General features: G+C 34.9%; 5 protein-coding genes and 1 long non-coding RNA gene across 7 annotated transcripts; 2 read left to right on the top strand and 4 right to left on the bottom strand.

Moving 5' to 3' along the window:
- Positions 1 to 578: 578 nt before the first annotated feature.
- Positions 579 to 5,571, bottom strand: LOC148174973 (annulin-like). Its single transcript, XM_088037209.1, has 5 exons — positions 5,300 to 5,571; positions 2,994 to 3,239; positions 2,285 to 2,944; positions 1,889 to 2,235; positions 579 to 1,817 (listed from the first exon to the last, which is right to left on the bottom strand). Exons 1-5 carry the CDS (start codon positions 5,409 to 5,411, stop codon positions 915 to 917), a joined length of 2,268 nt encoding a protein of 755 aa, XP_087893335.1. The 5' UTR covers positions 5,412 to 5,571; the 3' UTR covers positions 579 to 914.
- Positions 5,572 to 5,636: 65 nt separating this feature from the next.
- Positions 5,637 to 8,289, bottom strand: LOC148174972 (hemocyte protein-glutamine gamma-glutamyltransferase-like). Its single transcript, XM_088037883.1, has 7 exons — positions 8,088 to 8,289; positions 7,673 to 7,899; positions 7,354 to 7,623; positions 7,044 to 7,306; positions 6,658 to 6,996; positions 6,011 to 6,607; positions 5,637 to 5,964 (listed from the first exon to the last, which is right to left on the bottom strand). Exons 1-7 carry the CDS (start codon positions 8,287 to 8,289, stop codon positions 5,736 to 5,738), a joined length of 2,127 nt encoding a protein of 708 aa, XP_087894009.1. The 3' UTR covers positions 5,637 to 5,735.
- A 9-nt stretch (positions 8,290 to 8,298) lies between these two features.
- LOC148174971 (uncharacterized) lies at positions 8,299 to 9,090 on the bottom strand. The gene is made up of 3 exons (XR_015770161.1): positions 9,069 to 9,090; positions 8,861 to 8,995; positions 8,299 to 8,393 (listed from the first exon to the last, which is right to left on the bottom strand). It is a non-coding gene; the product is annotated as an uncharacterized LOC148174971 (long non-coding RNA).
- A 2,098-nt stretch (positions 9,091 to 11,188) lies between these two features.
- LOC148174970 (transmembrane protein 231) lies at positions 11,189 to 12,421 on the top strand. The gene is made up of 5 exons (XM_088037884.1): positions 11,189 to 11,423; positions 11,477 to 11,646; positions 11,694 to 11,822; positions 11,871 to 12,093; positions 12,141 to 12,421. The coding sequence occupies exons 1-5, from the start codon at positions 11,285 to 11,287 to the stop codon at positions 12,398 to 12,400; spliced, it is 921 nt and encodes a 306-aa protein (XP_087894010.1). The 5' UTR covers positions 11,189 to 11,284; the 3' UTR covers positions 12,401 to 12,421.
- On the bottom strand, positions 12,342 to 13,287 carry LOC148174969 (mitochondrial import inner membrane translocase subunit Tim21). The gene is made up of 3 exons (XM_088037891.1): positions 13,158 to 13,287; positions 12,604 to 13,108; positions 12,342 to 12,554 (listed from the first exon to the last, which is right to left on the bottom strand). Exons 2-3 carry the CDS (start codon positions 13,102 to 13,104, stop codon positions 12,426 to 12,428), a joined length of 630 nt encoding a protein of 209 aa, XP_087894017.1. The 5' UTR covers positions 13,105 to 13,108; positions 13,158 to 13,287; the 3' UTR covers positions 12,342 to 12,425.
- Positions 13,288 to 13,381: 94 nt separating this feature from the next.
- Positions 13,382 to 15,640, top strand: LOC148174968 (solute carrier family 66 member 2). 2 transcript variants are annotated; one of them, XM_088037885.1, is made up of 5 exons: positions 13,382 to 13,688; positions 13,737 to 13,873; positions 14,066 to 14,131; positions 15,184 to 15,400; positions 15,448 to 15,640. In XM_088037885.1, exons 1-5 carry the CDS (start codon positions 13,486 to 13,488, stop codon positions 15,638 to 15,640), a joined length of 816 nt encoding a protein of 271 aa, XP_087894011.1. In that variant the 5' UTR covers positions 13,382 to 13,485. The 2 variants fall into 2 exon arrangements, with proteins under 2 accessions (XP_087894011.1, XP_087894012.1); XM_088037886.1 differs by lacking the exon at positions 14,066 to 14,131 and having other exon boundaries at positions 13,384 to 13,688.
- The last annotated feature ends 1,937 nt before the right edge of the window (positions 15,641 to 17,577 follow it).

Here is a 17,577-nt window from a genome sequence, read left to right as displayed (position 1 = left end):
GTATAATTTTTTTCTGATATCTTTTAGGAAAACAATTGACTCATTTTTTCCAAATTTTATGAATAGCAGAAAATAATCAACATTGTTGGATTTTTTCATAATATATAGTATTCTAAAAATGTATTTGCATTCCGAAATTTTGGCACAATTTTATATTTTAAAAATTCTTTAAACTTGTCATTGGTTCAATTAAATACGGAAATGATTGAACTAGATGGGCGACAAAATTAGCAGTACTACCAACATATTTTAAATTCCAACGCAATCCAAAAAATTCAAAAAAAATTTTTCAAAACATTTTTAAAATCTTGAGAGAACTTGATAGAACCAAACCCAAAATTAAATTCACCATAAATTTTGACTCTGCATTCATTAAGTTTTATTTGAAAATAAAGTGTACGTAGCGTCCTCTAGTGCACAATAGTTGAATTATTAAGTTATGTAAGCAAAAGATATCTTATGAAGAAAAGACGTCTTTTGAATAACAGAAAATAACTGAAATTTAAAATTATTTTGTAGCCTTTTTTGCATTTAAATTCAATGGTAATTTAATTCAAACAATTCTACAAAAACAAAAGTTAAAAAATCAAACTTTTATTACGAAATTATAGCAGCTTACAAAACATGCATAAGTAAATAATAAATGCAGTGACATTAAAATAGATTAACATAAAAATAAATTCTTATCTTGGTCTGTAATATGAATACTGCCATGTCTCACATGTTTAGCACCTAATTATAATCGCAAAAATTAGTTTTACGTTCTAGGAAAGCTTATAATATAAGATTTGTAATTCTAAAAACACAGCAAGTTAGTGGAACACAAATACTCGTCGTTACAACTCTAATAAAATACGAATAAATAATTTGATAAAGCGTTTCAATTTGGTACATTTCTATTAGCGGTAAAATTCTTAAAGTCGGCTTCCGTTTTCCTCCTTATTTGGTTCAACCACAATCACCATATATCCATCAACATCGTTAATTTCTTTAGCTACAAACTTAGCTGCGAGTGTAAATTTCCCAGATTTTGGCGGGGTAAACTTAAACTGCGCTTTAGCTGTTTCTCCTGGAGGAACATTGCCTTTGACTCGTATCTTCAGTTTCTTATCAATTCCTGGACCTTCCACCGTAAACTCGCCTTTTCGGTAAGGCACTGGTAAGGGATTCTCCACAAAGATGTCAGCAGTCACTTCTTTGTTTTCCACAGGTTTATCCTGTAGAACAAATTTAATATCCGGTTTCCTGACTCTGAAATCGTCCTGAGCGTAGTACTCAAACTTGGTGTCTTCCACGGTAGCCAAACAAGAAATTATAAACGAACTTTGGTCAATAAGACGCTTCGCGTACTCTTCGTAAGTAACATTTAGTTTGACTTCGCAAGTGGAGTCTGCTTTGACCACAGCGTCGTAGTCTTCAGTTTTGACTTTTTCGCCGACTTTTCCTTGGTATGTCACGACTTCCACGCGAAGGATAACTTTGACTTTGTAGTCAGCGATCTTGTTTCTGTTTTTCATGACTAGAGCAACGTCAAAGGGTTGTCCGATCTTAATGTCGTCTCTTAGCTCAAAGTTGAAGTAAATATCATTAAAATCTTCGTTCAAGTAATACCGCGAGAAGAGATTTTCCGATTGTCGTAGCGCCTTCAGCATCGTAGCTCGTTCTTCCGTGGATTTCTCCGGATATTTGTAGTGACTTGTGATGTCTTCTCGTTCGAATCTTCCGGGGGCTTTGGTACTGATTTGTTTTCCCACGCCGTAGACGTCTTTGCGTAGAAGTTTCAGAGGCTGCGTTGGACCAGTGTATCGCCAAAATACCTACAAATTAACAATCCCACTCAGTTAATTAAGACAATTAGGACAATGACATCATTCAAACAAGTCGTTACCTTGTCGGCATTGACCTCAGCGTACAAGAATCCGCCATCGTAGGGTCTGAGAACTTCTCCTTGTTTTATCGCGAAGACGGAAGTTGGTCCAACTCTGTACATTTCCTCGCTGAGTTCTTGAGGAGTGGCATCAACAGCCTGCCAACCACCGTAGTCTCTGCCTAGATCGGGTCTTTGCATCCAAACTTCGTTCCAGACGTGGAAATTCCATATGGAATCGGAGTTTAACTCTTCCATTATTGCACCTTTGTCGTCGGTGAAGTAGTCAACAGTGAGGGAACTCTGAGTGTCGTGGGCTGAAGAATAATTCGTGACGGTGCGAGCAGGGATTCCAACAGCCCGACAAACTAAAAAAAAATTGTTAACTGTCTTTTGGGTACAAGCGCGAAAAAATACTTGTGGTGAGAACTCCTGAGAAGACCCAACACTGGCCGTACTTCACCGGTTTCTTCTTCTTGTAAAACTTCTGTAGAATTTCTTTGCTTCCTAACCAGTCAACCGGTGCAGTTCCTCCGCTGTGATCCTCCGACCAGTTTCCCATGACAGCTCCACAGTCATCGGCGGAGTTGACAGCAGCAGCTAGCGCTCGCGTTGTTCTTGTAGCGTCTCCTCTGAAGATACTTTTAACGTTTCCAATATTATGGATGAGGTATAAAGAGCACTCCAGGATATCCTTTTCAAACTGGTCGTACTTCCAGATAACAGGGCGCATCCTGTTTGCTGTACCTCTCCAAATAATTCCAACGTCGTTCAAAACAGCTTCCTCGCGCCACTCCTCTGATTTCAAATAAACTTGGTCTTGTTTACACCACGGGTTAAATAAAAGGTAAATTCCGGTGTCCCAACAATAACTGTAAGCTCCGTCGTTGATGATTTTAGTATCAATTTCCATTTTCCACTTAGCCACGGCAGCATCTGGGGCTGTGGTAACGTGGATTGTCATTGTGTTTTCTGTGGTGCTGTACAGGACTACGTTCCATGATAAGTGTCGGTCTGGTTTTCTCATAAGAGGTACGGCAATGAGAGTACCATGACCATAATTCGGTTTTTCATCATCTAATAAAGATCAATAAATAGTAAAAATAAGAATAAAAAGAAACTTTACCATCAACAGTAAAAATGAATGAAACTCCATCTTTATCCTCGTTGTAAGGTCTGTTGAGAGTAATATTAAGAGTGAAACTTTGACCTCTTCGGACGACAAGCTGTGGTTCAAACTGACGATTCATTAATTCAAATTTCGATGTGTGGTGAGAGATTCCGTTAGAAGCAGTGCACGGGTCTATTTTTCTTATGATTAGAATGTCCGGTTCTTCTTTAGCATCAATGAAAGGAACGCCATCGATTTCTTCTGTAAAATTAATTTTTATTTTAAAAATTAGGTACGCTCTTTGTCTTCGTTTAACAGTCTGAAGAACGTGACTTGCGGGGAAATTGTATAGATTTAAATAAATTAACGTGTGTGTGTGATCAAGAGACGAATACCTACATAATTTTAATGAATTACTGTAAGTAATGAGTGACATAGTATAGATAAATTATCGATTTTCTTTACAGATTATGTAATATTGTAAGACTCCCAATAAATTTATCCCCACAATGATCACATTGAAACCACTAAATCTCCACTTAAATTATTTGTATTCTCCACTGAAATCTTTGAATTATTTCGATCATCAAAAAACGTTTATGTCTTCTAAGATTACCCAACATTTTATCTTCTTTTTATAGTAACCAGTAAGGTTCCCCAATGTTATGTTAGTTCTGACTTTCATTGCATTCTTTCTTCACAGCTGTCACATTAAGACAACCAAATTTGGTCTGTTAAAAGTGCGTGGTTCTAAATTTAGCCTAATCGCATTTGTCACATTGAAACCACTGAAAATGGTTTTCACAATATTGAGTGTCTTTTTTTGTCACTTTTCTCTTGAGTTGTAATTGTGATATTTTTAAAATTACTTAACTGTAATTTAATTTTTGGGCATTTGTAAATCGGTGATTCCATGATAAAAAACATAAATAATGTTTTCATTTTGTTATCTATTAATTTATTAAGACGAATTCTTGAAGTCGATGTTGTGAAACTCTCATCAAAAGAAATATTTTTGTGTGAATTTTTTAGATCATCCAAAGGAAGATCCGTGAACATACTTATAGATCTAAAAACTAAAATTAAGTGTGTTTATATTTATGCTTTATGCATAATTATTAGAAACATTGTAAACATGTTAATGTCAGATAATCACTTAAGGAGTGTCGACATAAACGGAAACTATCTTTGCTTGTAAACTTAATCTTCAGTAAATTTGTTAACGATTTTTAAAGTTTCTTCAGAATCCAAGAAAAGCAATTTCTAAAAATAAAAAAGTGTCATAAAATCATTAAAGCTCCGCCTCACATCTAATTCCCTTATACGTCAACTTTATTAGATCATAGGTGTGGTGTTACAACAGCGATTATCTTGTATTTAATTTCGGAATGGGTCAAGTATTTAACCTTGATGTCGAGACTCCAATGAAAGTAAACGCACGTCTTTCAAGATGCTCCAACACATCGGAATTTTGATTCTCATTACTGCACATGCAATGCTTATTTGAAATGTAAATTCACACATGTTAGTAAGTTATATTCCAAGGAAGTATGAGAGCATGTTTTAAAAATATTCCACCAAAACATTGTGCAACTCGATCATATCCTTCTCGGTTTTACCTTGTCATTGTCAAAAGCGTCGATGTTGATGACTTTATGAAATTATTCACGCGTAATTCTTGTTAACTCGTTCAATGATATAATTGAGAGGATTGTATGCAAAATGACGTAATTATTATTTGAAGTTTACGTGGTCGAGATTGGGGATAATTGTCTTCTTGTTACGAAGAGTGGGCAAAATACCATTTGATACAACAATCAGAGTCTTTTTGAACGACACCACACGAGAGGATCACCTTGAATTATTTTTCTACCAATTCCACAGTGATGCTTTGAATTCCTTTTCTCTGTTTCATAAGGCGTAACACATGGAATTGTTGACTCGAAGATAACAACAGGTGTGATGGGAATTTAAACAGAAGGACATTCTTTCCATAAGTGGTACATAAAATTTTACTGTTTTTCGGATAATAAAAGAAGTATTGTATATGACTAACTAATTGTGGTCATTAAAATATTTTGTCGGAACTCCTTGAACTATTTGTAGTAATTCAAATAATATAGATACCTTAAAAGCTTTCATGTGTGCGCAAATTATGCCGTTAAAACACTTTACTAGGCTATTTTCAGCTTGTTGATTGTGCATGCTCCCAATAACACCAAATTCCTTTATTTCAACGAGGACGTAATAAGGTAATAAACAAGAAAATTTTCAGATAAACACTAATTTGATAAACCGCAAAAAAAGTAAAAATAACTCACCTGCTTCTTTTGGTTTGGGCAGTGGTTGCAAAGCTGTGTCGTGGTTTGGGGTGAATTTCGCCCGGAAACAAGGGATGCAATTGCACCACCTTGAACACCTTATTTTTCCCATTGTACTGTCTTTACCACCAAACTACTTTGTGTCACTTTTCTAGACTACCACGAGTAGAATTTTCAATGTTTTTTCGCTTAGGCTCACCATGTGGTCCAGTTCTATCAACGCGACTTGAGGTTTAAATTCCAAACGTGAGCGTGCAAAGTGTTGGGATATGGGAAAATAGTGGGGACAGGTCATCGTGGTAGAGCAGTCGTGATTCATTTTAGCAATTCTATAAAATAACACTGTTAAGAAGATTTATTAGTCATAAGTCATCATTGTTTATTTAAAAAGTGATAAAACAATAATCTCGTTTCTGGTACATTTCCTGGAAACATTCTACTGCACTACAATTTTCTTGGAGCCAGAAATTCCCTGTATCTGCTTCGACGTAAAATTGACGATAATCAACCTCTCACCAGTTCTCTTCGCCTTAAAAGTCTCAGTCAAGTTGACAACCTCTTTAGCCTGAATATCCCCGTATTTAACAACCTTTGGTTTTGCCAAACCTGGACCCTCCACTGTATAACTACACTCAGTCAGAGGCACCGCCAGAGGATTTTGAAAGCTACAACAAACATCTAAGATAAGAAGTAAAATTCAACTTGACCCACCTTAGATTAACAGCACATTCTTCACCAACAGCACACGAATCTTTAGCTTGGATAACAATCTCAGGTTTCGTCAAAGTAAAATCGTCTTCTTCACTCCAGGTTTGTTTCGTTTCGGTAACATTAGCGATCGAATAAAGTTTGATCAAACCGTGGTCTACGAGCTTGTCCAAGTATTCTTCAGGTGTTATTCTCAATCGAATTGTTTCTTTTTTTCCAGGAGCGATTGTAAATTTTCCTTGGGACTTCTTCAGGTTGTTGGCTGAAACTCCTGTGTAATAAACAGACGTTGCGGAGAGAATAGCGCTGACGGTGCGAGGTGACTGGGATTTGTTTTCCACGATGACCACAACGTCAAAAGAGTCACCAAAAGGTAAAGCATCAATGTCTAGTAAGTCGAAGAAAACGTCTTCTTCCATTTTTTCTGGGAATTCGTAGAGGTGTTGAGCTTTTGGTACTCCTTTCACAGCATTGTACACTGCTAGTCTTTCAGCAGGGGTTCCTTCGCGGTTCTTATAAAATGCAGTAACGTCCCAGAGATCTGAATTGCTTTTCTCGTCGGTAACACCGATGCGTTTGGTTAAAATCTTACGCCCAACACTAGAAGAAGACATTATAATTCTTAGTACCACAAAAACTGGTGAATTTACTGGTATTTGTTAACTGAGAGCCTCGAGAAGCCCCAGTCCGAACCTTCATCTTCTTGGAAGTGGACAACATCAGCGTTGACTTCAGAAAAGACGAAAGGGGTGTCGTATAAGTAACCAACTGCTCCTCTTCGCACTGCTTCCACAGACGCAGGACCACACCGAAAGATCTTATCGCTTTGTTCTTGAGGCGTGGCGTCAATTATCTGCCAACCTCCGTAACCAGGAGGTAAGTCAGGTCTTGCCATCCAAACATCGTTCCAAACGTGGAAATTCCAACATGAGTCGGTACAGTCACCATCGGGTCCATCCTCAATTTTATTACCAAACAAATCGAAAAATCTACGAAATGATAACTACTGACTTATCAAACCAAAAAACTGACCTACTTATCAACGGTTAGAGAGCAATTGGTGTCATGGGCAGAAACATAATTGGTCACTGACCGACAAGGAATTCCCAGCGCCCGACATACAGTGACGGTAGCAGCTGAGAAGACCCAGCATTGACCATACTTTACTGGTGTTCCTCCAGTTCTTAAATATTGGTCCATTATAGCCACGGAACCTGTCCAGGCATGGGGCGAAGTACCATCGTTGTAGTCTCCGTCCCATTTACCTTCCAAAAGACCACCATCGTCCACGGAGTTGATCTAGAATTGTAGATATAGAAAAGTAAATGCGGGGATTTCGTACGTACAACTGCAGAGATGGCTCTTGAAACTAATACTGGAGATCCTCTGTCGGCAGGAGCTAGTCCTGATTTGTCTAAGAGAAACACCGCAGCTGGTAGCACCAAGTCGTCGAACTGGCCAAAAATCCAGTTTCTTCCGACGGGTTTTTTGAAGGTGCCGCACCAGATTTTACCGTGTTCGTTTAAAATGTACTCTTTCTTCTCGTCTTCGCTTGCTAAGTAAACGCCGTCGTCTTCACACCACGGGTTGAAGAGGATGTAAATGTCATTTTCAACCTAAAATTCTCATAGATTGAAGAAAAAACAAAGACGAATAAAAATTTACTTTGTGGTCGTAGCGTTTGTCCTTTTGTCCAGAAATGTTAGTCTGGATAGAACATTTCCATATTCCCACTTGAGCATTTGGAGGAATATGAATTTGCAAAGTTATGTTGTTTCCTTCCACTCTGCTAACACAAGCTGACCAAATATTAGAGTTTTTTGGCAACACTTTTTGTCGGACCAAAATCGGCAGAATTGCTCTCGTCCCTTTGATGACACTGGGTCTAGGTCCTAAAATCGCGTTTTATTTTATAGTAATAAAACCGCTTAATATTCAATTCACATTCATTCAAGCAAAAAATTAGATAAATATTTCAATCATGTTGTGACCTTCTACCAAAAACACATCGCACAAACACCATAAATCTCCTTTTGAACTGTTGACTAGATATAATTATGATAATGAAATTCTGACTTACCAAACCCAAAGCTAATCCTCACAACATCGTTGATTTCATCAAAATCTCTGTTAAATCGAATCGCGAAATAAAAATTGCATCCTCTCCGGAAAATGGGAGTTGGAAAATCAGGACTGTTAACCAGATCATATTCTTCGGTGTGACTATCTCTGGCGTTGTCTTTGGGATAAAATTCTGTTAACTGCACTTCGATCGGTTCCATTTTTCGTTATCAAGAGCGTTGACTGTGCGACTGAGTTCCGTGATTTGGTTTGGCAAAGATATTTTTATTTAGCCGATTCAGATGCTTTGGCAGATATCCTAGAGCTGTGGTCATTTGTTATTGGAGCAAAAAAAATCCGCGGTTTCATTAAATTATCAAAATTATGGGAACTGGATATTTATAGTTGATTTTATTGTGCCAAATTAAGAGTGTGTGGAACTAATTGTGAGTTTTAAATTATTTATAGTTTGATGATAGTTGTGTGGGCGGATATTGTGACTATTTGGCATAATCTACCGTTTTTGCTGTACACTCATTTTAATACAATCGCAACTTTAATTCAATTTTTTTTATTTAAAATTTAAAATCTAAAAAATTAATTAATTCAAATTTTTCTAGATAGACATATAACAAAAAATAATTGAAATGTTAAAGAAAATAATGTAGATAACATTTAGAAAGAATTGAAGTAATCAAATAGATTTAAAAAAAAACAACTAGTTCTACTTTAATCAGGCGAAGACAAATAACTTTCTGATGAAAAACAATACGAGTAGAAGTAAATATTTACCTATACTGACTCTACAGGAATACGAATAAATTGAAGTCTGTCTACTTATTAAATGGTAATAAATTTCACTGTCACCTCCACAGCTTAATAGCACTATAACTTTGTCTTGAAGAACAGAAAAGCATTTATATATACCTAATCCAGCGAATGAGTAAATCCCCTCCGGTCAAACTACGCCAAGAAAAGACGTCTGACCACAAATAATTGCATGTAAACATTGGTGTAAACATAGTTTTTTCTATTAAATTAATATTCAAACAAAAATATTGAATTATTTATTGGCAATCTATTATGTTGGTAATTAATGAAATATTATTTTTTCTTGTAATGGCAATTGTGGTCGAAATTGTCAAGATAATTATTTTATTAGGTATTATTTTTAATTCTTTAATCACGCATGTCATCTAAATGTTATCTTCTTTGATATTGCATTAGAGAGTCTCGTCTCTTTTCTTTTTTTTTACTAAAGCGATGTGGAAAACATAATTGTGTTTACTTTCATACATCTAATTGCAACATTTTTAAAAAGAAATGCATTCTCAACCTTATTAACTGGAGAAACCAAAGTCTGTAAGAGCTAAGTATGTCAATATCAGGTCCCACATTCAATGTAGACCAAGATTTAATTAATCATCGAATCCGTTGTGATGCATCATACGTCCGGAACTTTGATGACAATATTCTTCTGTAGATATAAATTATAAAACCACCTACCAAAGATCCTATAATAAAACTGCAAGAGATTGCGCAAAATTCGTAGAAAATTCAACTGCAACGCTAATGAGTAAGAGCCTAATTAGCTAATCTCTTTGCCAAAACCACAAAGAAGAAATTATTAATTTTTATTTTGGGTTCATGCGTGGATTTTGCTATATAAGATTCTTGCACGTTGGAATTCGTGGAATTCGCATGAAAAAGATTCGTTACTTTAATTAAGACAGCATGTTTAATTATTAATTTATTACAAGTTTCACACTGTTTGGAGCAAAACAGTAAGCTTGTAGTTTAAAGCAAACATAACTCAAAGCATATTGACAAAGTATTTGGAACTTTCCTAATTTTAATAATTTGTTTTCCTCTTACAAATCTACTTCTTTTTTTAATTCACTTTTTAATGAAAATCACGCTCTGCTATTTATTTACGTAATTCTTTTTATAAAGTTGCGTAATTTAATGGCCAAAAGAAGTTTCGTGATCAGAAACTATTCAGTCGGTTTTGTGAGGCCCTTCCAAACAGTTCGTTGAATGAAAAGGTAAAACTTACTTGTTTTTTGGCTTTCTCCTTTATTCCACTTGTGCAAGCAGTTCGAAATTTGGCATGGTTTTAGTCATGAATTTTTGCAAAAATTTGCAAATTTTGACTGTGGAAAAATCAAAGAATTTCTTATGTTAAAAATCGCAAGAAAAACGATGGCACAAACCGCATCTCAATATCTGAAATAGTTTCCGAGATATCGAGAACGAATTGTTTTGACCTTCAAAAATTTGGCCCTCTGGCGACAACCGAAAAATTCAAACGACCATAACTCAGTTATTTGTTGACGAAAATTGAAAAGTCTCATGTTTTTGAATTCAGCGTGACATTCTGCGTAAAATGACCTTAGATTTGTTGAGTTTTCTTAATAAATAAACGAGGCATTGGCCAAAAACTGTTTTGAAAACGTCATTTTAGGGTGATTTTCAATCAATGTTTTCAAAATAAAAACGACGTTGAATAGCTTTGAATTATACATCAGTCGAAAGAGAAGTTTGAAATCTATCTACTGGCTAAATTTGAGATCGATCGGACAAATAGTTTATAAGCTATGGCCAAAAATAAAAAAAATGAAAAATTTTTATCGTTTGAGTCGGAATTTTTTTTCGCGAAAAATCGACTATCGAATTTTGGGCTTTTGAGAACATTTTCTAACATAAAATGAGCCGAGAAAAAGAATGGCGCAAACCGCATCTCAATATCTCAAATAGTTTCCGAGATATTTAACTTAAAAAATACGAAAAATGAGAAAAAATGAAAATCAACATTTCGAAACTTTGATCGGCCATAACTGAGTTATTTGTTGTCGGATCTGAATTTAAATCCCAGATTTGGAATCTGCGGAAAATTCCGCGTACACTGATGTATAATAACTTAAGTTTACTCGAAAAAATAAGCGAGATGTCGATATCAGAAGTTTGGTATAGTTTTTGTCATGAATTTTCGCGAAAATTGCGTTTTGTATGTAGGTGATGTACCTATTTGTCGAACATTTAAATAACGCTCCAACAAACGTCTCACTTTATGAACACACCACAGCAGGTGATTGGTGGAATTTCCCGGTTGCCATGGTAGCAGCGTCATACAAATATTTTGTTGTCATTTCTAGACATTAGTGAAAAACAAATCTTCCTCTTTTAATGGTATCAAAACCGTTTTTTTAACTAAATATGGTAGTTTTAGACGTATTCACGAAAAATGTAAATATCACTTATAAAACTACGTTAATATCGAAAGCGACTGTGGTAACTCTAATTTTTGGGATACTTACGGTGGTTTTGCCATTTATTCTTGCATACAAAAGTAAAGGTAAGTTAGTTTGTTCTTTGTGGGTGTTAAAACACTAAAGTTTGTTTTTATAGGGTTTTGGTTGAAAAGGGACGTATTTTACGAGCAACCACAAGTGAGATTCAAAGGAGAGTACGTTTTCATTGGAACCACAAGTAATGAAGCTAGTCCTCTTGTAGTTTGTAGCACATTACCCCATTACCAGGAGAAGTATTATCTTTTAGATACCTGTGCCATGATTAAAGTAAACTTGTCTCTTAATGTTTAGCTTTCCTTTAGTTCAGATTTCAGATCCAAGAAATCGATAAAAATTTCGACAACAAAGTCGAAGAGTTGAATTTAAATCTTCAAGTTAATCTTCCAGTGGAGGGCCAACTTACGTCTATTTACATAATAATTCCATTAGACTATAAACTTTCGGTATTTGATTCTCAAGGATATTTTTTAAGTCTCATGTTTTAATTTCAGAGCTGTCCTTTACAAATGCAAGCTGCTGCATTTTTTCACTCACCTCTTTCTGTACCTTTGTCAGAATACACGATCATTTCTGATGTTGTGGCCACGCAAACGAACCCATTAAGATGTCACAAGAAGACCATAAACACTTCTTATAATTACTCAGTATTACTACCAAGCGAAGGAGAAAACTACGATTTAAGTAGTTTGATCAAATTATACTCAAACAGAAACAGTGGGTAATAATAACGATTTGTTTTTCATGTAATGTTGATTTTTCAGTTTCAACCACAACGAAGAATGTGTATACAACTTTTACTCCAGGAAGGAAACCTATTTTTACCTTACACATAACTCTGAGATATCCAGAAGACAAACTATACTACAAACCTGGGTTTTGGCAAACTATGAAATGGGCTTGGATTCAGTACCTGTCCATATATCTCATAGTCTCGTGGGTTGTCTTAAAAATAAAAACGTACATTTTCAACAAGAGATTGGTTTTGTATTACGAAGATAACCCATTTAAGAAAAAACAATAAATTTTTATATATTTGTACACGTTATTTACAATGCCAGCTCCAAATGCGACGAATTCGTGAATCTATCTCTATTATCTTCTAAAAGTATTGTGGTGTTCAGCATGTCATCAACTTGGACAAACAAATATCGGTATTCATAGTCCCCTGAGTCGTTCTGCAATGTTAATTTTTAGTAATTCTGGAATTTGGTTAGTGAGGGCTACCTCAATCATTTCAAGCTGCACTGTACCCTGATGGAAAGTCCCTTTCAAGAAAAATTTCATCCTCAAACACTGTTTTCCATCTCTTTGAAAGACCACATGGCTAACGTGTTGGCGGCGACGTCTCGTCGTCTCAGCCCCAAAGGCTGTAATAGGAAGACCTAGTTTATCTTGGATTCTGACATCTTCTTTACACCTTTCTACTGCTTTTGAGTAAATATTATTGGGGCTTTTACTGGAAAACAGCTCCCGGAAAACGGCATAAAATAACGATCCTGTTACCCCAACTCCTATTAAAATTATTCCTAAATATGAAGCAGTCTTTGTCGTTTCTTTCACCTTTTCGCCCAAGGGTTTTACGTTGGTGTCTAAGTCTGTTCTTACACTTTTACTTATAGCAGATTGCCGAGTTTTGCAGGTCCTGATTTGGTGGAGGAGGACATTATTAAAAGACAAGAAGTGAGTTCGGTATCTCAGGACCGGGATTAACTTCGTCAGAGTCATGTTTCTAAAACTCGTGTTTTAATTTACATTAAAAAACGAATTTGCGGTCTTACCTAACTCATCATAATAACATAACCTAAAAAGTGCATGGTGGTTACAATTACGTAACCCACTATGTAAAGTTTTTGCGGAAAATAAACAAAATATAGTAGTGAAAATAGACGAAATAAATTAGTGACTATAATTAAAATAAAAGTAATAAATGAGAGTCGGGATATTTAAAAAAAACCGGATTAGATGCGCCGGCGCGTAACCTTCGCCACAGTCTATTAAACTTGACATTTACGTCTAGTTGACATTTGACAGTTGAGCGAACACAAGTAACATTGAAATGGGCAACACGAAGTAGTTAGGTGTTTCTTGAATTAAGTAGTTAGGAAAATGGATTGGGTTATATCAGATGAACTGTCCCTTACTGTGGGGCGACTGGTGGGTTGGGTCAGTGCAGGTGCTATGATCATAGGGGGTGTTATCCCGTACATCCCCCAGTACAGACAAATTAAAAAGACACAAGATGCTGAAGGGTTCTCATTACTGGTTTGTCTCGCCCTTTTAGTGGCCAACACTTTGCGAATTATGTTCTGGTGAGTATTTTTCCTCAACTGGCTTCAATTTTTCACTTTGTTTTGTAGGTTTGGTAAACATTTTGAGTACCCCCTTTTGATTCAGAGTATAATAATGAATATTACAATGTTTATAATGATTCATCTATGCGTTCGTGTTAGAAATAGAAATCAATTGATGCAGGCGAGGCAGAGGATTTTTACAGGTATTTAGGCGTTATTTTTAGAATAATAGTCAATCAATACTTAAATAAATCTGAGCTAATTGGTTTGCTAGTGTCAATTTCTGGCGCTGGTTATTACACTATGAACATATTTCCAATTTTTTTCCTTACATTTTTGCCCCTCTCTTTATTTAATGCCTTTTGTAATATTTTATGAATTTTTATTTTTAACAGCAAAATCCAGTGAAGTCGTCAGATTGTTAAAATCTAAGCCTCCCCGCTCTTCTCACAATATTTGTGGTAATTTGCTTGCACGCCCTGCTTTATTTCTTTTATTACTAACATTTAAAGCATTGCCAATGCCTCAATTGGTAATGCTTTAGTCAGCATGATCTTTCTTTTCTTTTTTCTTTCATTAAATATACTTCTTATCACGCTTAAGGTCAATAAAGTTAAATTCTAATCTAAAAGTAAATAATAGTCTGCTATCTAAATTGTAGTTCTATTAGCTCTCTATTAGTCGACGACCCACTATTTGGATATTTACCTTATCGCTCCATTCATAGTTTAATAAGAATTAATATTCTGTTTAAAGTCTATTAATAACTTTTTGGTAATAAAAATTACGTAATTGTTTCCTTCAGATCCACATTGGTAATTCAATCCCATTCATTCTGTAAATTTCATGTGAATGTATTCATTGTTTTTTTTTTATGTATGACGAAGCCACTAGCATATCATGAAAAGTCTAGCCACGGAACGACAAGTTATAATAATAAAAACAATAATTTAGTGTTTAAATTTATTTGCTGCTGACAGGTGTATTTAAAGAAAGAAAAGGAAAGTTTTTGTCCTCCACTTTTGAAAGTGGTTTGCGTATTTTTTTATTCCGTAATTTATTTGCTTTTCTTTTTATTAGGAGCCCGGTTCACGAATTTATTCATTTATAAATTATATAAGTCTATTATAAATGGTACTTTTTGTACAACTGAATATCTGGCGGAATATAGTTTTTTACGATGTAAAGCGACATTGGCAATAATTATCCAATTAAATTTCAGAATGTCTGTCGATTAACAATTTCAAATAAAGTAATCAACAGATGTAAGGTTTAGAAGGCCACAAAACTTTAACTTAAGGGTAAAGAGTGTCTTCCGAATAAAATAATATGAAAGTATAACTATCATTATGAATGTAGTAAAAATGTCCTGAATTTATGGAAACCGTATATTTATTTATATTTATATTATTTTCATCTGCTCATTATTAACTGGCTTCAACCTCCTGAACACATCAGCATGTTATAAATCGCCCGTTAAACATGTTCAAATCGGTAATACAATTTTTTTCAGACTTCGATATAAAATACTTCTGGAACTGGAATGACTTCCAATCTTACATAGACTGCATGCTAGTCTTCACAATTCTCACATCAATTCTGATGTACGTGTTTATAGACAGGATAGTTTTTGTCGAAATAATGGGCTTCTTAGCCGTTTTCACTGAAGCCATGTTAGGTACCCCCCAACTGGTAAAAAACTTCCAAAACAAATCAACTGAAGGAATGAGGTAGAGTTCGGTCCTTTTTGAGGCAGAGACTAATTTTTTGTTTTTAGTTTGAGTATGGTGATAATGTGGACTTGTGGTGATATTTTCAAAACTTTATATTTCTTATTCCGGGCAGCTCCGATTCAGTTTTGGATTTGCGGGTCAGTGCAAGTGGCTGTAGATGTGTTAATTTTGTTGCAAGTTTATATATATAAAGGAAATACCGAACCACATCGAGTTCGGTCGCATAGAGGAGATTGAGTAGTTATTATTTGGACTCAGGAGGATGGTAATGACAACAAGGAAGTCAAAGTTGAAGAGCCGCAAATTGTAGATAAAAAATCGAATAGCAATAGTGTAGATGAATCAGAAAAGGGGACTCGCGTCGACATTCTAAGTAGTAGTGATAGTAAAATTGATGTTAAAGGGAAAGCTAATACTATGCACGTTATTAACGCTGATATTCACAGCCAGAACCAAGCGGTAGGTGATGCGAGTAGCTATAAAGGTGCTGATAATAGATGTAATGGTGATTTTAAAAATCGAGCTTCACAGTTTTCTAGGAAACATGCTAAGCATAAAGTTAGTATGCTAATTCACAGGCATACGTTATGACGTATACTTGCTTTCTAGGCCAGAATAACAAATTCCGTGGGTTATTATTTAACAGTCCGCTGCCGAAGCCATTCTACGTCATTTTAGTATCCTTGCATTTATTGAATAGAAATAAATTCTGTGTTATTCTGAAGAACAATGAATGGTACAAAGAGTAGCAATAAACAACCAAGTCGTGAAGCGGTGTTAATCGTACCACTCTTGCCATTGGGCGGATGTGAATTCTGAACAAGTTTCACAGTGCTTTTTGTTATTTTTTGTTCTTTGACGATTTTCCGAGCAAATTAATATCGTCAAATACAATAAAAAAGTTGAAATTCGCGTTTTTTGCGTCTCGTTAATTAATTTTTTTGCTCCACTCATCTTTTTTGTACTTTTCTGAACTCTGTAATAAGAGTATGATGTCGTGGAAGTTTAAATTCTTTATAGTTGCACTCAAAATGTACAAAACAAATTTTAAACAGATATTATATAAATGTAACAGATTGATATAAGTGTAAAATTTTTGTATGTGTCAGAACCACTTGAAGAGATTCGAGTAGCAATGACATTTACATTTTTAATAAGTGTACATTTTTACAGACTGCTCTTAAACATTTTTGTGAAACTTTGCAATAATCCTCTTCCTTAATTCCATATCACTGATTTACAAGTAACACCGCTTTTCTGTGATTACATTTAAGTACTAGTCTTCGTAAGATGGGTGTAATACCATCAAATATTTATGCTATTTTTGATTATTTTATATGTATCTATATTTATATAACAATATAAACTACTATAATGTTTTTGTAACGTTGCGTTTCCTAAAACGCTTGTTGAATAGTTTTAAAATTGATCATAACTAAGGGCCGGTCAAGTTACTCAGTTTAATTTAACTTTCAAGGGAAAAGCCGTTTTCGCCCCTTGATTTAATTGAGTTGCCCTCTTAACCTGCTCTTAGAGATATGGTCTGAATTTTATTGTGAATATACAGAAAAATAACACGCTAAATGAGTATTTTGTTTTAATGTGTAATAATTAAATGTCGGGTAGGCGATGTTTAGGCGAACGTAAGTCGAAGCTTGTACCTTAATATTTAAATGTCATTACTCTTCACATTGCCTGCCTGGGTTTTTTAAATTTTATAAGTTTTCATTTTATAAAGTTTTACATTGATTCTACTTTTCTTGGATGTGGTGTGATTAGAATCTTGTGTAGTTAACAAAATAGGTATTTATGTAACCTGCGTGGAAAATTGTCTTCAAACATTAGACCCGTGACGATGTTTGTTCTGCACTTATAGTTAGTTTTTTTATGATCGTGTAATTTCACTAAATTATTTTATGTGTTTTCGTGTTTATCTTCTAACAATTTTGTCCAATATTAATGGATATTGCGATTTATTTAGAGTGTAGTTAACGTGAAGGCTAGAAAAATATCTTCACATAATGAAACAACTTCTAATTGCGCTACACCAAGTCCGTGAGAAAACTTCATTCCAATCCTACGTTTCCAGATTTATATCTGTAATTTTGATAACTTGTAAATATCAAAGAATAAATTATATTTGACAGAATGATCATATTTCATCCCTAACCACA

The sequence above is a fragment of the Gnatocerus cornutus genome, chromosome 5, assembly GCF_029298725.1.
Source record: "Gnatocerus cornutus isolate USDA-ARS CGAHR chromosome 5, icGnaCorn1.1, whole genome shotgun sequence".
Lineage (NCBI taxonomy): Eukaryota > Metazoa > Arthropoda > Insecta > Coleoptera > Tenebrionidae > Gnatocerus > Gnatocerus cornutus.
Note: the sequence above shows the minus strand (reverse complement) of the source record. Positions and strands in the feature narration are given on the sequence as shown.